The 25000-nt window shown below is 41.5% G+C and overlaps 1 protein-coding gene across 1 annotated transcript in view; it reads right to left on the reverse strand.

Moving 5' to 3' along the window:
- Nucleotides 1-1423: 1423 nt before the first annotated feature.
- LOC137435220 (uncharacterized) overlaps nt 1424-25000 on the reverse strand; it is a 28086-nt gene continuing 4509 nt past the window's right edge. The window contains exons 2-6 of the mRNA XM_068128807.2: nt 13548-13742; nt 12488-12582; nt 11533-11695; nt 8351-8477; nt 1424-5356 (exon numbers count right to left, since the gene is read on the reverse strand). Coding sequence (XP_067984908.2) covers nt 4605-5356; nt 8351-8477; nt 11533-11695; nt 12488-12582; nt 13548-13742 — 1332 coding nt within the window. The 3' untranslated portion in view covers nt 1424-4604. The remainder of the gene's footprint in view (nt 5357-8350; nt 8478-11532; nt 11696-12487; nt 12583-13547; nt 13743-25000) is intronic.

Raw genomic sequence — 25000 nt, forward strand, 5'->3', positions numbered from 1 at the left:
GCAGTTTTCTAAATGCAGTTTTCTTTGGAATGTACTGATCAATTTGTTACAAAACATAAAGAGTTTAAAATATTGCTTTTACAGTTTCTTTAACATCACCCAACAAGTTGTTAACACCAAATTATGGGATATTTTAGCACAAGTGCCAAGCAAAATAAAGTAATAATATGACTCGTGTAATGAAAATCAAACAAATGTACTGCTGGGCTCCCTCAAAATACACAAATTATGATCCTGACACTATTTCTGAGGTTTATTTTACCAAACTTTTTAAGACTGGAAAAATGGATGAAATCAACAGAACATTGATTGAGGTATACTAACTGCCGTGGAAAGCAATGAGAGGCTGAAGTTTCAGGCGTTAAGGCTTCATCAGAGCAAGAGCGTCAGAAGCAAGGAGAGGCTAAGACAAGGACAAAGGGTTAACGCCTGAAACATCAGCCTCGCCTTGATTCCCATGGTGATGAGTATACTTCAATCAACTTCCTGTTTATTCCATCCATTGTTCTATCTGTTCAACGACGCAGATCAACACCAGGCTTCACCAGAAAAACTCGTTCCTCATTCTTGTTAAGGCTGGGTTTGCAATTTTGTATTATTTATTGGTGTGTAATTCTGCTTTTGATCTGGGATTTCAATAATTATAATGAAAACATCTGTAACTAGAACAGCACTTGTGGAGTGCATAGTCTCACCTCGCACATTCATTCTGAATATAAATATCATCGTTAACTGAACACGCTACTATTATGGCCCACTGCTATTATGGCCTACTGCTATTATGGCCCACTGCTATTATGGCCCACTGCTATTATGGCCCACTGCTATTATGGCCCACTGCTATTATGGCCCACTGCTATTATGGCCCATATACCCGTATCATCCATGCACACCATATGATGTCACATAGTTCCTTGGCATGGGTTATGAATGTCATAAATTTAATTCTTCACTCACATTGGGTCATATATCAGATATATGAATTTTCAGATTTTTCAGATAAGAATGTCAATTCAATCAATTATGGCTGGAATACCGCTTCCACATTGATGTCACCCGAAATACCCCACAGGGAAGTTGATATGCCAAGTTAAAAAAAATTGATGAGCAGTTTCAGAGAGAATGTTGTCCAATTGTTTTTCATCCAATATGGCTGCCATACCACGTGACCGATGAAGTCATAAATTTAATTATTTATTCACATCGGATCATAGATAAGATATATGAAGTTTCAGATTTTTTGGCTAAGGATTTAAATTCAACCAATTATGGCTGGAATACCACTTCACCGATGATCTCATCCTTATCACCTTGTATATCCCAAGGGGAGTTGATGATACATGAGTTTTCTTTTTTTTTCATTGAGCAGTTTCATAGAAAATGATATCCAATTTGTTATGCTTTAATCTAAAATGGCTGCCATACCATGTGACCTATGATGTTAGACTTAGCGATAAAATATTCTCCATGGGAAGTTCCTCCTACATTTAAAGTTTCGCATCGATCGGACAAACAGTTGTAGAGAAAATATTTTCAAAGCGAAAATATATAGACGCGAAGACACACACAGACAGACACACAGACACATTGCAATAGTCGTGCATCCCCTTAGGGGTGAGACTAATAATAAAGACATCTCACAAATTTGGATTATGATCTCATCTTTCATTTTGCATAATTAAAGGTGTTGAATCCGCCTTGTAATCGGGGACTTCGGCCAAAGAGGGTACGGTTTCATTGTGCCTTCCTTTGAGGGTGTTGCTTAGCCTTCCAAGTTCTTTATCAGTCATCGACAGATCCCCAGTCATGTGACAATATTAAAAGGCATATTCATAACACAACCAATGTTCCGTGTGCCATATTCACATGCCCACTAACATATTATAAACACACCCTGAAACATAAATCTTCCCAGTTGCTTGTTGAACACAGATTAATGTCTTGTTGTAAGGGGAGATTTCAAAACGTGTTATTGTATACTTCACAAGAGCCAAAAATTTATGACCAGTGAAAAGAAACTGCTAAAAACAGGAAAGAATGTTTTGGAAATTTTATACTTAAAAAAAAATTGGAATGGGATCTTCAGAGGAGTTTGCCATTTTAGACATTTTTTGATATACAGGTACTATATATATATAAATAATTCATACTTGTTTGCTATGCACATGCAGTCAAAAGTGATTTTCTTATGATCGGGTAGATTCCCATGCAGTTTGCACCGTTTCTTTCTATATGAAATTCTGCCAGTGTGCTTCTCATAAAATGATTGATGTGATCATGTATATAAAACATACAAATTGTGAAGGCACCATAATCTGATCTGCTTGATTGGGAATATTTCTAACTGTAAATAACACATGATGTAAGTTGCAGAAAGTTACATGTGTATGAGTACTCTGGTTAATTTACAAGTTTCACAAATCATGGAGTAGGTTATCTAGTCTCAAAAGAACTGCTACTGATTTGAGTACTCATTTCAGTGCATTCATGAGGCACAAATTAAGTTTGAATCAGGTGAGGTCTGAGCCTTGAATTGTTACATGGCACCACCAATACGCGAATATGCCAATTTTGAAATTTTGAAATGACGTATTTCTGCCCCGATTGCTTCCTGATGCACATGCACGGAAACCTCTGGTAACAAAGTAAATCGGGGCAGCCGAGACATCTTTCAGGCCTCGCAGATAAGGATTGAAGAACAAAACGACTAAAAAAAAGTTTTAAAGAAGCCGAAAGTACTTGTGAGTGAACATGCGAGAAAGGGGTGCGCCTCTGCACAACAAAACAGTTGGAGAATTTCCTGATAAGCTCGTCCAAAGAGTTGATACTGTATGTTAGAGTCCATAAAACAAAAACCCCTGGCGAGGTATGTCCATGAAAGGCCGAAGATGGTGCGTTCTATCCAAACCTTTGTGCTTCTTAACACTGATTGGAAAGTCATATCTGGGGATTGCACAGGGTAAATGGTAAGTTTTAAATGATGATCTTTACTCATGTTAGGTAAATTAATCATGTTTGGGTGGAAGGGGGAAGTATGGCAGTCTTTCTGGGTTGATACTATTGGCCATACAAAACAATGAGATATGTTTGCTAAATGTAGGATAAATAAATATTGTGTAAGGCTAAGTTTTAACCTAACATTTACTGACAATTTTAAAAATGGTTACAAGCTGACGAGCCACAAGGATGAAGTAGCTTGCTGCGGAATCTATATCTGTTAATGATTGGTAATGGGGGAGAATTGCGTCAGCAGCACAGCTGCGCCCGCAGAAAAATGATGCAGCCAAGCAGCCACAAGTTGCACATGAACCACCACCAGACAAAACTTTTGAAATTGGTATTTCTTCTTGATCTCAGTTGTTTAAATGTGTTCAATGTGATGTCTAATGTTGCTAAAAGTATGAGTGAGATCATTGGTAATTTTTCAATCGTAATTCACTTTTAAAACTCATAATGTGTTGGAGTTAATGTTCATGAGAAATTGAATATTGACAAACAGAAATATGAAAACAGCATCACTCTAAACAATAAGTTTCAATGTAGTTGGGGAGTATAGCAATAATTGCAAAACTTTCCTACAAGTTACGGCAAATCAAAAAAACCAAAACGAATCTCTCAAATTGCTTACTTCACAGGAAGAAAACTTTTATATTTAAAACTACACTTTTATATGGTATATTTATAAAATCCATATTGACAATTAAATTATGCAATCAAATTAAAAAAACAAATTAAAAAACAATCCATCACTATCTTGTAGGAAAGTAAGACAAGACATTTATCGATCAACACTTGTTAAACATACAATACAGTGAAATATCCACATTGATTTAGTATGAAGCCATTTTGAGCCGTCATTAAATGAAGAATCAAATGAATGCAATGCTTTAAAAAATATATACAAAGTTAATCGTTTATCAAAGTCACCACCAATAAACAGGAGATATTGAAACATGGTTTTTGCTTTCTTGTTTTATCTGCACTAGTACTCTATATTTAATAATCATGGGCAAAAATCACTCAGGGGTAGATCTAAAGGAAGGGGTACCCTGAAGTTTGCAAGGCCGTACACTGCACCACACCCACTACCGCCAGAAATAAAGAATAACTCCTGCAATTAGTTGAGAATATTCTCATTAGTGGAAGACTCAGACAACAACGTGACTGATAAGGCCTCGAGTAAAATTACAGATAATTTAATTTATTGTTTATTTCCAGGAGAGAAGTAGCTATTAATTTAGATTAGAGTAATTTCCCAAGAAGAGATACTGTGTTTTTGTACCATAATATCCAACTTCAATTCATCGCCTCATAAGTTTCGTGTTCTGCTTTTCTCAAACAATATCACCGCAGATGCTGCCGACAAATAAGATTAACGTTCTTAAATAACACAAAGTGACCCTGGAACCAGAAAAAAAAAATGAAAACCTTTCACAACTTGTTGCTAGCACATCACTATCTTAAATAAAATAAAAATTCTGGATCCATTCATGTTACTTATTGGCAATGCTACAAATTAAGCTGATTTGAGTTTACACTATGTATTTGTTCAAAATCCATAAAAATTATCTTCCGGATAACTATGATTGGCAGTTTCTGTGAGCTTAATCAGCTTTTAGTATGGGTGCACTGAAATTCAATGGAGGGGGCAGTATGTCTGGCATGGGTAAGTAGGCCGAAACCTTCTTATTGGTTAAACAGCCTGCGCCAATGTTAGGAGAGACCACAAAATTCTCAGGAGCCGTAGTGTGCGTCACGGGCATGCCACGTAGCCGGCATGGCTCGGCCTGGAGCTTTCCATCCACCCAACTCTGCAACCTGCATGGCTGGCTGCATGGTTCCCTTGAGACAGAGAATGGTTGGTGACAGCAAAAGACAGCTGTGTGAGCCAGTGACCAGGAATTGACTCTCTTTGCAAGAGAATCATGATGAGCAACGTCTGTGTTCAACATAAATCTAGCTTGACCAGACCTCATGCATGCTGACGCCAACTGTTCGTCGTCTCCTCTGTGCGTTTCAATTCCACCATCTCCTGGTTTTACAAAATAAGGACTTTGTGCATTTATCATGCTTCGACCAGTGCAAAGCTCCAAGTTTCCGCCAGCTGCAGACATCTTGCCTTCTGAAGTTCTAACACCTGTCTTATCACACATTTCATGACAGCTTTTGCTTCTTTCAAAGCACAAGCTTCTCTTGCTTTGTAGCTCAGCGGTACTCAGAGTGCCTGGCATTTGTCTCTTGGGTGCTGAAGAGGATTCCATGACAGTTGTCTGTGATGTATTCTGGTCACCAAACCCTGCTTCAAAGTCTTGTAAATTCGGCAAAGGCAGCTCTTCATCTGTTACACCTTCATATTCTGCTTGGTTTAAAAAAAAATAAAAGAAAGATTAATGGTGGCAGTAAAGGAATCAATATTTCAACTCAGATTCTCTTTTCTTTAATCAATATATCAACTAAGTTTTTTTTTTTAATTTTTTGTAAACATTTCCAATGCATGTTTGGGAAACAACTTTTTGTAATCAGCTAGAGGCGGTTGGGGTAACAATGCGTTTTTACATATAGCATTTTAGTGCTCATCCAAAGTTGCTCTGTGGGTATTAACAGTCAATTCTCTTGAGATTGGCTCTGTTTCCAGAAGTTTATAATCCATAACCTAAATAGTGTTCTCTTTCACGCCATTTGAACCAACAACTTTGGAGACGTCAGTCCATTGTTATCTCCATTATAAAGGGGGAAATGCACACAAAAAACTGCATAAACACATTGCAGTATGAGAAGAAGAGAGGGGGGAAGTAAAAGGGGTTATGGAGTTAGCAAGGGTGAAGGAGAACAGGAGTGGAAATTTTACTGAAACACCATTTCAAGATTGTATGAAATAACAATGAAAATAAGCTGTTGTCAAAGTAAGTACGGATCTAGAAATGTAACTCTATCACACCATTGCTAATGTTTTTGAATAAATACTATACAATTTTTTAAAATCTTCCATCAACTTTTAAGACATTTTGGCTTTTCATTTTTAATTATTCAGAAAGTGCCTTCAGGAAGTATTCACACCACTTGACTTTTTCACATTTTGTTGCGTTACAGCCTGAATTTAAAATAGATTGAAATGAGATTTTTTTTTGTCACTGATCCAGTGATCCACACATAATACCTTTAATGTGAAAGTGCAATTTTTTTTTTTTAGAAATTCTTGCAAAATAATTAAAAATGAAAAGCTGAAATGTCCTGAGGCAATACGTTTTCAACCCCTTTGTTATGACACTCCAAATTGAGCTCAGGTGCATCCCATTTTCTTTGATCCTCCTTGAGATGTCTCCACAACTTGAGTGGAGTCCACCTGTAGCCAATTCAATTATTGATTAGACATGATTTAGAAAGAAACACCTTTCTATATGAGGTCCCACAGTTGACAGTGCATGTCAGAGCAGAAACTCTACCATGAAGTCCAAATAACTGTCCGTAGAACTCCGAGATAGAATTGTGATAAGACATAGACCTGGGAAAGGGTATAAAACAATTTATAGACTGTTGAAAGTTCCCAAGAGCACAGCGAGCTCCATTATTAGGAAATGGAAAGAATATGGAACTACCCAGACTTTTCTTGGAGCTGGCCGTCTGACGAAACTGGGCAAGCGGGCATGATGGACCTTGGTCAGTGAGGTGACTAAATAACCCAATGACCTCATTGAAATAATTACAAAGTTCCTTGGCTGAGATGGGAGAACCTGAGAACCTGCCGGAAGGACAACAGTCTCTGCAGCACTTCACAAATCTAGGCTTTATGGGAGAGTGGCCAGACAGAAGCCACTCATGACAAAAAGGCACATAACATAATGCCTGGAGTTTGCATAAAGGCAAGTGAAAAACTGAGAGCACGAAAAATATTCTGTGGTCTGATGAGACGAAAATTGAACTCTTTGGCCTGAATGCAAAGTGTTACATCTGGCGGAAACCAAGCACAGCTTATCACCCATCTAACGCCATCCCTACCATGAAGCATGGTGATGGCAGCATCATGCTATGGGGATGCTTTGCAGTAGCAGGGACTGAGAGACTTGTAAGGATAGAGGGGACAATGAATAGAGCCAAATACAGGCAAATCCTTGAAGAGAACCTGCTACAGAATGCAGTGAATACCTTAGACTTGAACTTGCTTTTCAGCTTGAGGAGAACCTAATACCTTAAACTGCGTTCCAAAGATTTACGTTCCAACCGGACAATGACCCCAAACATACAGCCAAAGCAACACTGGAATGGCTTGAGAACAAGAACGTGAAAGTCCTTGAGTGGCCCAGCCAAAGCTCAGACTTGAATCCCATTGAGAATCTGTGAAAAGACTTGAAGATTGCTGTTCACCGACGCTCCCCATCCAACTTGAAAGAGCTTGAGCAAATCTGCAAGGAATAATGGGAGAAACTCCCCAAATCCAACTGTGCAAAGCTGATAGACATACCCAAGAAGACTCAAAGCTGTAATCATTGCCAAAGGCGCTTCAATGAAGTATTGACTCAGGGGGTTGAATACTTATGTAAATTAGATATTTCTGTATTTAATTTTTTTAATATTTTGTAAAGAAATATCAAAAAAAAAAATTCCACTTTGACATTAAGGGGTATTATGTGCATATCAGTGACACAAAAAAAATCTCAATTTAATGCATTTTAAATTCAGGCTGTAACAACAAAATGTGAAAAAGTCAAGGGGTGTGAATGCTTTCTGATGGCACTGTACAGAGTGGCTCAGGAAATGATGTTTCTCATTGTTTGCGGTTGGTAAGCAGTGATTGTTAGCACCATACATCACATCATATATAAAGCCTATCTTGTGGAGAAACTGTAGTCAACCAAATTCCTAATTGCTGATTTACCTTTCTGGTTGATTTGGGAGGACTGTGATTAATTGCAGGTCAAAGTGCTACACCCTTTCTGGCATGCATGCTGGTCTTTGCTGAGGGTTTCTTGGTTCAAGCTCAGTGTCTTCCTCGTCAAATTATTTATGAAGTTGAAGAATCTTGTTTCTGTATATGGTGCCCTGTCTTGTACCAAAGAAAGCTCTGTGCTGTTGTTACATCACAATCACACTCTCTTCTCGCTTTTGTAGCGAAAAAATAATACAAGAGCACATTCCTACTCTTTTGTTCTGTACATGATCGATGACATCCATTTGGCATGCCCAAAAAACTACTGAAAATACTTTCTATTACACTCTTTTAATACATGATGTGATGTATGGCACTAGCAATCAATGCTAACCTGCAAAGAAAAGAAAACTATCATAATTTCCTGGACCACCCTGGATGATACCCTTACGTAGGGCTTAGAACTGCTTTGAAGTTTTTCTTTACCTCTTGGCTCATCTCCATTTCCTGCATTGCGACCTGCCTCTGGGCAGGCTGTATTTTCATCTGATGGGAATGTGCCCTTTTCTCCCTTCTTGAGACGTCGGCGGGCATTTGCAAACCAGTTGGAGACCTTGTGAAAAACAAGCATTACATTTGTCATTATTAGTAACATAACAAAATTATATTAGTCAAGCATTAAAGCAATTATTAGCACAATGAAACAATGGGCTGGCCTGTTTTACGTTCCCTCTTGAACATGTAGCTCATGATGCTGGGATCCCATCCCAGGTTCACATCCGTTATAATGTACACTGGTTTGTCCATTGTCTGCTATTGTCTTTGGAATTTTAGGTAGAAGTACACGCTTATTGTGCCCTTGTCCTGAATGTTCTCTATGTACAAAGCTTCTCCACGAGTCTGAACCACTAAATACAAAAAAATATTAAAAACTCCTTAAATTGGTGTGAATACGAGTATTTGGAAACTTATTTTTAGAGGCATGTCAATAAACAGAATAGAATTGCACTTCGTTGTTGGATAGTGATATGACTTGGGTAATGATGCTCATAATCGACGTGGAAGGCAAATCCACATATTCTAAGGAGAGCACAGGAAGCCAAACCTTTAAAGAAGATTCCCTGTCCCAAGCATAAGAGTAGCTGGGTCTGACAAGATGGCGCAGATGTAGCACAGTTGCCTTTGGGCTGTCGAGAGTGGGATCAACTCCAATATGTTGCTAGTAGATGTTAAGATGAAATTTATTGTTGGCATCTGGCCAAGTTATACATTCCCATCCTTAACCATCGATGAGGTTCATGCCAGTCACCATATAGCGATTGCTCTTGAAGCTTTCTCAATGTTCCAAGACACCTAAGACCTACCAGAACCTACTTGGATATGATAATAAACAAAACGTGACAGTCGCTCTCTCTCCTTATTCTATGCCTTTTATCAGTCTGATCAGCTCAGAAATTGCCCAGTACACACACATTTGTTACACAAAGCATGGAAAGAGCAGAGTGTGCACGACCGGAAAGGAGGTGGTGGAAGACAAAAAGGCCACTGACCTGTCTGCGATGGCAAAGTGATAGGCCCATAGACTAGGCTTCATCACAGGAGATTCCAATGATCTTAAAGGCCTTGGTTTTCATGGCATCAAGATAAGCAAGTTGTGATGCAGGGGAGCTACCCCAGAGGGGAGAGCAGTACTCCATCAAGTTGCGATAGGAGTTCAGGTGTGCAAAGAAGGACTTTGTACGATGGAGGATGCCCGGTCGGAGGGTGGCTTTGGAGGCCAACTTTGAAATGTGGTTTGCCTAAGAAAGATCATGGCTGATAGTGAGACCCAGGTGTTTGAATGACTGAACTACCTCAAGATGATTGTTAAGGAAGTAAATAGGAGGGTTTGCCAGACGGTCCTTTCGGAGAGAGACAGTGAGGGCCTTTCAATGAGGGCCCAGAACATTGCCTTGGGGCACTCCAGCCTTGACATGGAGAGGAGATGAAAGGATTCCGTTGAGAGCCACATGTTGGCTACGAGAGTAGAGCAAATCAGTATGCCATGTGTGGAGTTGGTTTTGGATGCCATAGGTAGAGAATTTGGAGAGAAAGTCAGGATGCCAGACTGTATCAAAGAACAGGATATGTCCAGACAGACTACCCTGATCTCATGTCTGATATTGAAGGCCTCCATCCATTGTTGGGAGAGTAGAAGCAGCATGTGCAAGATAGTGTGACCTGGTCTGAATTCAAATTGGTGATATGAGATGAGGTTGTTGGAGAAAAGGAAGGATTTCATATCAACTGTGATGATGGATTCCATGACCTTGCTGATGATTGATCGGAAGTAAGCTGATGGGTGTGTAGTTAAGGGGATCAGTTAACAATCAGTTTGAACAATCAAGAGGTTTGGAGGCCAAACTCGCACATGGAAGACAAACCATGCTACAATGTTTAGATACAAGATAAATGTTTTTATTTCGATAACAAAAATCCACAAATGCAATCTTGAATTATCCTTACGAGCTTAAGGGCCAATCTACGACCGACACTTAAGTACTGCACTTCTCAAACAGCTCATTTAACACGTTCCATGATAGTTGCATTATTTAATTGTTTCAAATTAAATGATTTTGTGTGCACACACTTATATCGTTACAATTGAATTATAGATTCTGTTTCCCATCCATGTCTGGGCTAGCACACACATGATCAGGGGGTGCTATTTCAGCTACATACATATATACACACATACATACCCACATACACGATAACTGCATTATAGTAAGATAAGAAGTAAGATAACAGTTAATCAAGCCTAAACCACCTTCTATCGTTAATCTTTTAAAATCACAACACTTTACCGGACTTTACCGGACCTAAACCACCTTTACCGGAACTTTACCGGACCCTGTACAGGAGACTCATGTGGTTCTTCTTGACAACAGTGTGCAGAAGCTAATGGTATTGCAATCTGAAAAGTTCCACAACGATGTAGAGAGAGAGAGGAATAAATGAGTTATCATTGGCAGAAAGGCGGTGCAGCTGGCAGTGTTAGTAACACCCACGTCAAAATTATGGCAGAGGAGATGCACCTGGTGACGGCCAAAATGTAACAAACATCATTTGCATCAATGCAGGCAATTGTGGCATATAGCTGCATCCAGATGTTCATTGGTGTCAGTATCCATATGGCTCAGGAAGACAAAAGTGCAAGTGTCTGTCAGGAAAGATTTGATTTCAAAGATGACATGGATAGAAGACAGTCTCATTTCAGATCTTAGAGTCAGCAGTGGTAAGAACATGGCTCAAGGTCACATTTCTTTTGTCAGAAGCTTGGGCTCAGAACACTGGGATATGCTCAACCTGCCATGCTCCTGGGTCTAAGCACATGACTACAATGGTAGATCTTACCCTCGAACTTGGATGAGCAACACCCACTCATTACTCCGTCATATTCACAGAGTTCCAAATGCTCTCTGACGGCACTTCCCCTCTCTCTCCTTATTTCATGATCTTCACCACCAATCACCCATCTCACTATGGTCTCCCTTTGTCAAATGGTTCCACACCTATTTATCTATAACAAGTCATATTGTGCATAATAATAACGTTGGGCAAATTAAACGGTAAAATTTATATAACAAGGGACCAGCTAAGTTCTAAATCATGTCGATGCCACCAACCTGCGTGAGCGTCATGCGCGTGATGATGGCGAGCATAATCTTCTCGCCCTTGGTCGGGTACGGGTTCTTGCAGTGCTCGTTGAGCCATGCCTTGAGCGTTGCGGTGGCGTCTTGAGCTGCAATCTTGCGTCGAGTCCCAGACATCAGCTCTATTCCGGCAAACCTATGGTGGCAAGATGTCTTGCATTACATTACAGCAAGTCTGAACCTCCGCAATACTTAAATTAGAGCCACCTAAATATTACATTCCAAAAGTATAATTTGCAGAGAGGGGTTGTGGAGGACGTTAAAATGTGAAATGTGAACAAAGATGGTCTCGCCTACAATACAGACTGCAGCTCCAGAATCACATCTGTCTTTCTTGGATCCTGTGGAATCCAAAGTGCTCAGCATAGATGTAATCCAGCACAATGACGCCAAAGCACAAGGTGTGTTCCTCTTACAGCGCAGGCATGTCAGTACCTACTCTGTCTTTTACCACCTCTCCGCCAATATTTCTCCCTCTGAAAATAAGTAAATTCCTAAAGTCCATTGTAATGGTATAATATTGGAGGTATCAATCGTATTTATGTGTCATGGAAATCTAAAAATGATTACAAATATGTAATATTTTGTGGTTGACTTGTGCCAATATTATGCGTGGCTACCTCCCGAATCATTGCGCATAAATCTCCCGAGGTTTCTTTTTATAAATCACAGTTTTATTGTCTCAAGGTTTTCTTCCCATGAAGGATGCATATTTTACTCCACTCTGCAGGCAAAACTGGTTGGCTTTGCTTTAACAAATGGCTGCGGGTCGATGGAACTGCTACCTCTTCCGATTCATTTTTCATGGTGATATCCGAGCACACGGGAAGTCCTGAAGCAGATCCCTCCTGATGCTTAACGTGGTCCCATTGACATCCATGGATGAATTATTGATGTCGAAACGAATTCGCCCGTAGCACTGAATTACCTGTCGTATTGGTAGGGGCTCAGGGAAGGCTCTTGTGGGCTCAGAGTTGGCCTCCAATGCAAAGCTGCTGAACCTGCTGGCTTGTCGCACGATATCTGTGGACACAAGACGAAAATGCACACCTTCTTACAAACACCGACCCGGGCATCTTTCATTAGAGTTTACCTATTGAAGCTCCCTGGATTGCAAGAGAAGAAAACCTCCTTGCGGGACCGCCAAAGCTAAGTTTACAGACCAAAAGGATGGTCCTCTGGTGAACCAATTTGGTCAGGATACCAGTGGCAAAGCAAGACCTCTATACCTCTGTGTAAGATTCCAAAACCATGAGATATTTAACATTGGTTAAATTGTAGGTGAACAACTGGCTTGAGGTCCCTTCCAAAAAAATGGATTATTCAACAATACTTTTCTTTGTATTCATATTACTAGCAACGGTACCCGCCTTACGGGCGGGGCTTCAATTGGGAGGCCCAAATGAAAAGGCAAAATTTCAGAAATTGAAGGCTTTTTTCATTTTAAACGATTTATATAAACATCCGTTAAATCATATCACACGCAAGTCATCAAAATCTAAACAGTATTTGTAGAATTTCAATAAAAGCCACATCACTGTTCATATTGGTAAATATTATTCCATCGTGTTTGGAAAAACTGGAAAAAAAAATTGGAAAAACAACATAGCCTATTTTACTCCAGGGGGTCCCAGGATTACCCACCTAAAATTTCGTTGCGATCGGTTCAGCCGTTTTTGTGGTACCTGGGAACAGATGGACGGACAGACAGACAGACGGACAGACGGACAGACATTTGGTGAATTATAGTGAGATGATTCACATTGTTGTCACTAATCATCTTTGTTGCTGCACTACCCGGGTTTTTTAGTTAGCTCCAGTGCTGTACATGGAATCAGAGGGAACACCCTTCATAACGATCCCTCTGCCACATTGATGTCTAATCTAAATAAATTGGCAACCTCCAAATATACCAGTTATTGTTTTATAAAATGCATCGTTCCCTGGGACAGCTGCAAGGAAAAGTAATATTCTGAATTGTGATTTACCTCCGTGCTGTGTTTGTCTACCAGAGGATCTGGAAACGGACTCCACGTCACACTCTGGCCGTAAACACTGGACCAGGCCCAGGAAGGTCCCCTCAGCACTGGGCTGGCTGCATATTCCTTGGGAGAGGCCAGAAAATCTGTAAATTCTTCTAGAGATCCCGAGAGAGTCTCATCCTCCGTCAAGTGCAAGCAAACCTGGTGGGAAACATATCTGGGTTGAAAAGAAACCTCTGCACGGGTTCAACATACTGTTTGATAGTTTGTAGAACTGCTGCCCTTTGTAGTTGAGCTCTTCCATGAGCTTTGACACTTGTATAAGGAAAAAAAAAAAATCTGTTAACTCCTAGTGACCATATTGATAAATGCACAACTTAATCATTTAACATCATAAATATTTGGTCTGCATCTCAAATTTATCTACATCCAACAGCTGCTCAAACATGCCACTGAATGAATAATTTTTTGAATGTAGTTGAACAAAAAGTTGAAAAATTCTACATTCTTGGGTTTGCCTCTTAGTGTTCCTATCTGAACCCTTAGTTCATGTTCCAGCAAACCCAGGTTCAAGTTCCATGTACTGTATGCTCGTCTCTTGTATGAGTATATACTACTATCCTTGTTGACGTTTGTATGTGTTATATCTCCAAAGCTAATTCATGACCCTTAAATACCAGTATAAACAAAAAAAAAATCAGAAGGCCATCTTCAAAATTCTAAAAAAAATCAATATGAAGATCCAAAAAAAAGAAATCAATCATTATAAAATTCAAAAATAATTCAAATTCAATTCAAATTCAAAATTCAATCCTAATTCAAAAAAATCCATAACTCAAAAATCATTACTGTATTTGAATTACCTAACTTAATGTTTTATTTTTCTCATGATAATATAGATGCATTCAAATTTAATCAATTCTACACAAGTGACTGCAACTGGGAAATCATTCAAAGATTTAACCCCCCCACACTAATTCCAGGATAGACGCACCAACTCAAAGGACATACAGTAAGAATTACATACACTAGAAGCACCCGTTCCCTAGGGAAGTGGCCAGGGGAGGTTGGGTTATTATCCTGAATCAAACGTGTAATTCAAAATACCTCTCGTTGTGTAATTCAAAACACCTCACTTCACTGGAAAACATGGAGACAGGAATACTGTACTGTAAAGGGTGGGGACTTGTAATACCCTCTCCCACCTGGAGCGGCGCTACACAATACATATTTACATAGAGAATTGTGTCTCCCTTCCTTCCCCAAGACCACCAGCAAAGATAAAAACAACCCTATGCACTAATTGTTGTCATGGTGATCCAATGTAGCAAGTCTGGATGTAATCGGACCAGAACTGCAAGAGAAGTTGCGTGACAAATGAACACATACACAAACACACACGAACACACACGAACACACACGAACACACACACACACACACACACACACACACACACACACACACACACACACACACACACACACACACACACACACACACACACACACACACACACACACATGTCCGTGAATTATACAAATATCCCTGAGTGGGCTGATGGTCATCCCTTGAGGTTATACTTCAGACCTCTGATGATTTGGGGGACGCCTCTGGGAGCCTCCCTGATCCCCTGGGAGGGCCCCATATACGAAATTGAAAAGTCTTGGACCAATCGATCCTATGGACCATCGAGTAGAAGGGCTTTTTTTTTTTTTTTTTTTTTTTTTTTGTATACAAGATCGAGGCTCGTGAAAGAGCGAACATTAATCACACAGAAAGACAAACAGACACACAAAACAAATAACATCGGGAGCGGTAGACAAGATGGGGAGAGAGGGGGAAGGACACAAACACAACATTTGAGAGCAGGGACCGAGAGACATGGAGACATCGAGAGAACTGTGGGAGGGAGAGGGCTTTGGGGGGGAGGCATGGGAAGGGGTGGGGGGGTGGGAGAGGTATAAAACATATGGACACTGCCAAGACTTCCAGGAAAGAAGTTGGAATTTCAAACAAGGTGGATCTGGGGTGAATTAGTGGGGGTAGAAAAGATCAAGGTTTTGGATGGGGGAAGATAAGAGATGGTGGTGAACAGCTGTTTTGAAGACCTGGAGGGAGGAGTGTGATTGAAGTGAGTGTGGGAGTTTGTTCCAGAGGCGGGAGAAAAGAGGAATGAAAGAGTGAAGGTGAGCAGAGAGCCGAGATTTCGGCAGTTTAACCATCAGAGGGTGGCTGGCAGATCTTGTGCGACCTGTAGGAATATTTGGGGGACAGAGCACAGAGAGAGCTGGGGGAGCAAGGCCGGAGAGGAGTCGGTAGAAGACAGAAATACCACCTACCTGCCTGCGGTGAGTGAGTGAAAGGCCCTCAGAGATAGCTTCATCGCGGGAGATTCCAATGATTCTGAAAGCTTTGGATTCAACAGCGTGAAGCCGAGCCAGGTGTGAGGCAGGAGCACCAGCCCATAGGGGAGAACAGTATTCCATTGAGCTGCGGATGAAAGCCTTGTATGTGGTGAGGAGCTCAGGTGTGCCTAGGAAGGACTTCGCACGACAGAGGATGCCCAGTCGGCGACTGGCTTTGGAGGCCAGCTTGGAAATGTGGTTTTCCCAAGAAAGATCATGGCAGATGGTGAGACCCAAAAGCTTGAGCGACAAAACTTCTTGGAGAGGATTGTTGAGAAAGTAGATGGGAGGGTTGTCCAGTCGATCTTTTCGGAGAGACATAGTAAGAGTGTGAGATTTGTCAGGATTGAAAGACATGTTCCACATGTTTGACCAGTCTGTGATTTTGTCCAGGTCTTCAGAGAGTGAGGAGGCTGCAGACTGCCGATCTGAGGGAAGAGGAATGGAGCGGCAGAGAGTGGAGTCATCAGCAAAGAGATACAGAGGATTTTCCAGAGAGTCGGAGAGATCATTGATAAAGACCAGAAAAAGCACAGGGCCCAGCACACTGCCTTGGGGAACTCCAGCCTGAACGGGAAGGGGAGATGAGAGAAATCCATTCAGGGCCACACGTTGACTACGACCAGAGAGGAAGTCCGCAAGCCATGCATGGAGATTTCCATGGATACCATAGGAGGAGAGTTTGGTGAGCAGAGCTGGGTGCCAGACCGTATCGAAGGCACGTGATATGTCAAGGGAGACAGCTCTGATTTCCTGTTTGGCATTGAGGACCTCCATCCATTGTTGAGACAGCAGAAGCAGCATGTCCAGAGTAGAGTGACCTGGTCTGAAACCAAATTGATGATCAGAGATCAAGCCATTGGAGAAGAGGAAAGATTTCATATCCGAAGCAATGATGGATTCCATGACTTTGCTGATAATTGGGAGCAGGCTGATTGGTCTGTAGTTGCAAGGATCTGTTTTTGCACCTTTTTTGTGTAAAGCGGTAATGTTTGCTGATTTCCAGGATGCTGGCAGATGACCTTGAGCAAAAGATAGGGTGAAAAGAACAGAGAGATTAAGGTTAGGAAAATAACGAAATCTGATAGATTTCGTGAGAAATAAAGAAATAAGTATCTCTATCAATATAATAATATCATAAATAAAAAGAAATAAGTATCTCTATCAATGTGAGATAGAGCGGCAGAGCAGGATTTTAGGACCCGTGGGCTGATGCCATCTGGTCCAGTTGCAGAATCAGAGTCGAGGTTTGACAAAAACTCCTCCACCTTGTCAGGAGAGAAGGTCACAGAGTCCAGGAGCAGTTTGGTTCGACTGGGAAAGGTGGGAACAGAGAGAGATGGGTTTGGGACTAAGGATTTTGAGGCAAACACAGAGTTGAGGCATTCGGCTTTGTCACGTGCGATGTCAACTGTGTGGCCATTTGAGGTAAGGGAGGGGATGGAGGGGGAACAAACACCAGAAACGGATTTGACCAGACACCACCAGGATTTGGAGGAAGGAGACAAGTTTGAGAGTTCATTCTTGAGTGAGGAGAGATAGTGCTTCCTGGCACTCCTGAGGGTAGACACACACTTGTTCCGAGCTTGGTGGAAGGAACTGAGATTTCCTTCAGTTGGATTAGCCTTCCAAGAGGCAAAGGCAAGTTGTTTCAGGGCAACTGCCTCACCACAAGATTCAGTGTACCATGGACGGGAGGAAGGGTAAGACAACTGAAGGCGAGATGGGATAAATCTGTGCATGAGAGAGATCAGTTTGCTTTGGAAGAATTCCCAGGAAGAATTGATGTCAGAGGCAGTGGAGATGGGAGACCAATCCAGACGATTGATGGCTGCTTGAAGACCGTCCCAGTCGGCCTGAGTGAAATGCCAGACTCGTCGACGCTGAGGAGGCTCTCTGAGAATGGCCAGAGAGATGTCCACTTTGACAAGCACATGATCAGAAGAACCGATTGGAGCAGAAGAAGAGCAGCAGACATTAGCAGGGAAGTTAGTCATAACCAAGTCTAGAAGAGAAGATACTCCATTGGCTGAGATCCGGGTCGGGAAATTGACAGATTGTGTCAATCCCAGTGAGTCACAGAAGTCCTTTGCTGAGGTGCCATGACTGGTGAGAGAGGAAAGAGGTGAGAGAGGTGAGAGAGGCTGTATTGGGTTTCAGAGCAATCGGTTAGTAAATAATGGATGAGTAGAGATCCGAAGTTCTGGAGGCCCCCCTGTAAGCCCCAATGATGTAAAATCGAAAAATTGAAGCCCGATTGATTGTGTCGCTACTGTCTTGTTTTCATATGTCAAGTTTCAGAACAATCAGCTTGGTGACAAGGGAGGAGTAGCAAATATAGAAAAAAGTTAACGGATGACCGGACGGACAGACAGACATCCGGACATTGCGATCCATTTAATAAGTTCACTCTTCGATAATTGAGAAGAGATAACCTCATAAGGATTAACTGTAATAACAACCTAAAATACTTATTATACACTATTAAATAAATAATTATTAGTAATTATTGATGAACAATGTGAATTTTGTACATTTACTCTGGTGTTCTGGTGTAAGAAAATCGTATGAAGGATTGATGTGGGAAGGAATGAAGGATTGATGTGGAAAGGAATGAAGGAGAGGAGGGAAGAAGGCAAATGGTGGGTTGGTGTGCCCCTCTTTGTCATTGGCTTACTTCACCTTTGGCTCACTTTGTCAAGGCTTACTTCATTGTTGGCTCATTTCTTCATTGGCTCGCACATGCCACACACTTCAAAAAGGCCATCATGATCTGTCCGACCAGTGTTAGTCAGTATAATGAGCTGTAGGGCCCGGAAGAAGGCAATGTATTTATTTTCTTTGGTGCTGTCCCACGGGCGGGACGGCCCGGAGAAGGACTCCGTCCAAGACGACCAAAGAAGGAGGAGAAAAGTACTGGAGTGTGAAGAAGAAGTGAGAAGGAGGAGGAGAGAACGGGACACCAGAGTCCTCGGCGTGCATGAGGATGAGTGAGGAGAAGAATCACAGTGGAAAGGATGGAGGGCCACGAGGGCTGATTCAGGGTGCAGGGCCCGAGTTGCTCTTCGTCACTGGCTTACTTCACCTTTGGCTTAATTTGTCATGGCTTACTTCATTGTTGGCTCATTTCTTCGTTGGCTCACTTCATAGTTGGCTCTCATCGTCTCGATCCTGCATCAAAAATGGGCGGCAGGGAGTCCTGCATCTACATCACACATAGAGGAAAGTCCTTGTCTGCAATTTTAATGTTGTACAAGTGTGATTTGTGGCACCAAAGTGTGGGTGTGGTTTTATTCATTCTCATAATCGTGTATACGTTTGCATAGTTCCTTCTCCCTCTTTGTATCTGTTGATTCACATGGTTTGTTGCAAAATGTTCATGTCGTCCACATTTTCCACCACATTCATTATAAATAAACCTTTAAAAAGGTAAGAAAAGTGTTCGATCCATCTGCTTCCTGTGTGTGTGTGCCATCAATTTCAGCTCATTTGGGCGACCTTGGGTATTGGTGAAGTTGTAGAATAACCAAACGCAGTAGTAGGCTAGAATCGAACAGCCGTTTCCTGTGACAAAGGATCCCGGCGCTGAGGCATATCACGTTAGTGGGCCTCATATGTGACAACATACAGTGGCCTGAAAAAGTATTCACCCCCTCCAATGTTTTCAGATTTTCATGCCACCTGAGCTTATCTCATGATGCTTTCAAATCAAACTTAACATATAGAGTCTTCAGAAACTACAGCCAAAATAGTAAAGTTAAAAACATACAGATAAAATGTCAATAAGTTAGATTAAGAGAGAAAATCAGATGATTCTTCATTGCATAACTATACTCAAAGGCAAAAGTTATTGTGACACACAAACAACAAACAGAATCAGTGTTAAACTTTTACTGCCGCGAATGAAATGTTATTACATGGAAAGACAAATGTTTCAAGGTATGGTAACGATCAACAGTCCATAAGAACAGCGCACCTGGCATATGCAAATGAGCCACAACACAAGAGGGGTTTCACAAGCAAGTTCACACGGTCAGTAGCGAGTGTGTCCACCTTGTGCATTGATGCAGGCCTGGCACCTCCGCCTCATTGAGGCCACTAAACGTCGATGAAAGTCCTGGGGAAGATCATTCCATATCCGAGGAAGGATTTGGCGGAGTTCCTGCAGCGTTGTTGGAGGATTCGGATGACGTCGTAAACGTCGCTCCATTTCATCCCAGACGTGTTCAATGGTTGACAAATCAGGGGATCTTGCAGGGTAACATCCAGGGTCCAGGATCCAGGGTAACACATTAACATTGTTCTAATTAAGAACCATTTCCCCGAGGCGTGGCATGTCGAACTTGTTCCAGAACGATGAATAGAGGTGTTTTTCTGACTTCTGCACTTCTTAAGACTGCATTGAGTGGAAATGATAAGCGTCTGGTTGTCTGGCCTTTTAAAGTGGCCATTTTTCTCGAATATGTCATGCTTCTTGCAAATTTCGTGCAATTCGAACAGCAACTGCTTGGTTGCGTTTCTTCGACCATTTTAACACACTCTTTCTCTGGTCCAAATCCAAAAATTCATTCACAAGATTACCAATGAAAAAATTCCATGTCACAATAACTTTTGCCTCTGAGTATATTTAAACCCTTTGCCTAATTAACTCTAAATCACGTCAGGAGCAAATTATTTGTTTCAAAGGTTAAAAAAATAAGGGTAATATGTTTCACCTGTATGTAAATCAGTGGTTTCATTTTAAAATTAAGCTCCCCCAATTATCTAAGGAGCTTTAAGGTGCAACTAATTTGGTTAAACAACAACGCATACATGAAGACCAAGGAGCTTTCCAAAGAAGTCAGATAAAGTGGTGGAGAAGCACCATTCAGGAGAGGGTTATAAGAAGATTTCAAAGTCACTCATGATCCCTTTGAGTTCGGTGAAATCCATAATTAAGAAGTGAAGACGTATCACCATTCAGTCTCTACCCATATCAGGTGGCCCATACAAACTTAGCAGCCTGGCAAGCAGGAAACTCGTTCGGGATGTCACTAAATCCAACAAAGACTAAAAGATCTGCAAAGCTCTATGTCTGAGATGGGGGTCAGTGTTCATCAAATCAACAATATCCTGTTTCCTTCACAAAGCTGGCCTCTATGTACAGGTGGCAAGAAAGAATCCATGACTGAAAAAGACGCATCTAAATGCTCGCATGGAGTTTGCATCTTAATGATACTGCAGGCATGTGGAGAAATGTTTTGTAGTAAGATAAGACCAAAAAAAAAAAAAATTGGTCTAAAATGAAAGGGTTTCATCTGGTGCAAGCCTAACTGCAACACCCAGTCAACACCATCCCTACTGTCAATAATGGTGGTGACAGCATCATGTTATGGGGCTGATTTTCATCAGCAGGGAGTGGCAAGCTTGTGAGGATAGAAGGGACAATGGATGATGCAATGTACAGGAGAATCCTTAATGAAAACCTGCTTGAGTCAGCCATGAATCTGAAACCGAGTAGGAGATTCACACTTCAGCAGGACAATGATATATTTACATCATTATACATACTTGTACCAAGTTTGACTTAGATCCCTTCATCTGGCAACCTGACATGACCTTTGACCTCTTGATGCAGAAATCGAATCAGTTCATCTTTGCATCATAATATATACTTATACCAAGTTTGGTCAAAATCCCATCACTGATTCACACGTTAGTGCCGTCACAGAAGTTTTACCTAATGGGACTTCTGACCTTTGATCTCTTGACCCTCATGATTTAATCAGTTTATCTTTACATCATTATAATACTTGGAGCAAGTTTGACTTCGATCCCTTCAGCCATTCTTAAGTTATTGTGGGAACGAAAAGCTATCACAGACGCAAAAATGGACAGCCACACAGACAATCCAAAAACATAATTGCTTCGGTGGTGGAGGCTTAAAAAATTATAAACCACAAACATGTATGAATACCATTTGAAACAGTCACTACTGTTGTTTAACACTAAACTGAAAGGGAGGAAACCCGACGTTCTTGAGGCACGAACCTAGATCTAATGTTATCTATATACCCCAGAGAGGATAATAACATGACCCTTCCTGCCGCTCCAGTAGGGATGCATTGGGAGTGTACTGGTGACTTAACCCTAACTGCATTGGGGGGGAGGGGGGAGAGGGTGGCTGGGAGTCCTTCCCCCTACCCCTCACGACATTTTTCACAATTTTTTTGCAGCCGCTTGGGATTTCAAATTGTCCTCTCATGACTTTTTCTCGAGCGTCTTGCATACATTTTGATATCACATACGCCCAAATTGGACTTACCATAAAGGTGTGACATGACAATTAATAGTCACATAAAAATTGCAATTTTGGCACATGGTTATGCACATATTGCATAACTAATTCAGCAATAATTAGACAAATTAACATGATTTAAAAAAGAATTTTACCATCGCGTTCATTACGCGATGATCTGTGTCTGCAAATGTTTAAGTCAATCGTACCATCGACGACCATATATAAAGCTCGCAGTGTTAATGTGGGAAATATTTGAGGATATCCCGAAGACTCAATAGTTCAGTGGGCAGTCACCGCGTAAGTGATGAGGTCCATGGGTTTGAGTCCCGGGTTGAGTCAGAATTTTTTCACATGAGCCCCACGCTGGAATTTGCTTCCTGTTTATTAAAAATTGTAGATGAGTTAATCTCCAATGCACTTCTACATATGTGTCACGCTACCAGATTCTTGTACCAGATGCTCAAATTATGGATTTTGAGTTATACCTGCAGCATTAAAGTACCAACCCTGTACCTTCATAAAATATCAGGGTTGGTCAAATTGGGCAATTACAAATTCATTAAAACAAAAATTTAAATATTCATGTGTTCCCCAAAATGTCAAGTTTTTCAACTTTTCATGCCAGGAAATCTAGAAAATTTCGCAAAAAATACCAACCAGTAATTTACAATCAGAATCAATTTCTAGGGTTTAAAGGTTTTTTTCAAGCATGATGTTGGACAAGTAAAGTAAATAAAAGTACCATAAGAGTTATTGGCCGAGTGCCAATTATTTTTTTAGCACCTTGCCAATATTATGTATTTTTCACTTTTTTCCGAGCAAATAAGTTGTGACCAGCACTGATTTTAATTGGAATTTATGGGAAACAAACACGCACATGTTTCTTCTAATACTGCTGTATTTATTATGTACAGCATAATCTGCATTGAATCTTCAAGCATAATCTGCATTGCAACTGTACACAAATACTGTAAATCATCGCCCGCCATCTGTACGCTAGCCCAAGCTGTCATGCCAAAATATCAAGGCAACATGACGAGTAGGCCTACATGTATAGAATTTTCACACACATGTTTGGTGAAGCCCCATTTACAAGACGTATGTACAAGACTAGTCAACCGTTGACTACCTGATGGTGCATAGGCGAGATAGGGGGCACCTCCGGGACACAAAGGTGATCCCGGGGGAGGAGGCTGTTTCACAGCACCACTTGGTTGTCTGCGACATAAGGGTGAAAGGTGCGAGGAGAACTCGGCGGGTGAAGTACCAACCGAGAATGAAGGTGTGGAGGTTGAAAGAGGTGACAGTAAGGGAGGCATTAAAAGAGAGGCTGAGTAGGGTCGAGGATGATATGGTTGAGCTTGAAAGTGGTTGGATGTCAATGAAAGCTAGTCTGTTGGGAGCCGTTGGTGAGGTATGTGGATGGACAAAAGGACCACTGAGGCACTCGGAAACATGGTGGTGGGATGATGAAGTTGGAAAGAGGATTGATGAGAAGAGGAAGAAGTTCAAGGAGTGGCAGAAGGCGAAGGGTACGGAAGCAGAAACAGCAGAGCATGAAAGTTATAAGGCAGCCAGGAAGGCTGCAAAGAAAGAGGTAGCAAAGGCGCAGGAGGCATGAAGGAAAATGTTCGGAGAACGCTTGGATTTGGAAGAGGGTCAGAGAGCAGTATTCAGGATTGCAAAGCAGATAGCGAAAGAGAGGTGTGATGTGATGGGGGTGAGTTGCTTGAAGGATGAAGTGAGACAAATCGTTGTCGACCCAGATGGAATTAAAGGAAGATGGAAAAGATATATGGAAATGCTGTTGAATACAGAGAATGAATGGGATGGCAACATAGAGAGTAACCCAGTTTTAGGACCGGCAGAGAAGATAACTGAGAAGGAAGTTGAGGAAGCGATAAAAGCAATGAAGGGTAGAAAAGCGGGAGGGCCGACGGGTGTTGTGGGAGATATGTTGAAGGCAGCAGGAAGTTGGGGTGTGAAGAGAATGACAGAGATCTGTAATCTGGTGGTGAAAGAAGGCCGCATTCCAGTGGATGTGGGAACTGAGTACCCTCGTCCCTCTATACAAGGGGAAAAGTGACCCTTTGGAGTGTGGCTCGTACCGAGCGATAAAGTTATTGGAGCATGGAATGAAGGTATTGGAAAGGGTGGTGGAGAGGAGGATAAGGAAGAAAGTGAAGATCGACGAAATGCAGTTTGGATTTATGCCAGGAAGAGGAACGACAGACGAGCTTTTCATTGTGAGGCAGTTGCAGGAGAAGTACATGGAGAAGAAGAAGAAGTTGTTTCTTGGGTTTGTTGATCTGGAGAAAGCATTCGATAGGGTTCCACGCAAAGTATTGACATGGGCATTGAGGAAGTTAGGAGTGGAGGAATGGTTGATCAGAGTAGTGATGGCAATGTACAAAAGAGCGAGCACAGCTGTAAGGACGAAGGGCGGGAACAGTGGTGAGTTTGAGGTGAAGGTGGGAGTGCATCAGGGGTCGGTACTAAGTCCACGACTATTTGTAGCTGTGATGGAGGTGCTGGCTCAGAACGTAAAGGAGGGTTTACCGTGGGAGTTGTTGTATGCAGATGATCTGGTGTTGATTGCGGAAAGTATGGATGGACTGAAGGAAAAGATGAACAAGTGGAAGGAATGTATGGAGACAAAAGGTCTGAAGGTGAATATCGGAAAGACGAAGGTGATGGCAAGTGGTAAAGAATGTGGTGAGGTAGAAAGAACTGGGAAGTGGCCCTGTGCTGTGTGTAGGAAGGGTGTCGGAGT

This window comes from Myxine glutinosa, chromosome 9 (assembly GCF_964187855.1).
Source record: "Myxine glutinosa chromosome 9, kmMyxGlut1.1, whole genome shotgun sequence".
In the NCBI taxonomy this organism is placed as follows: Eukaryota; Metazoa; Chordata; class Myxini; order Myxiniformes; family Myxinidae; genus Myxine; species Myxine glutinosa.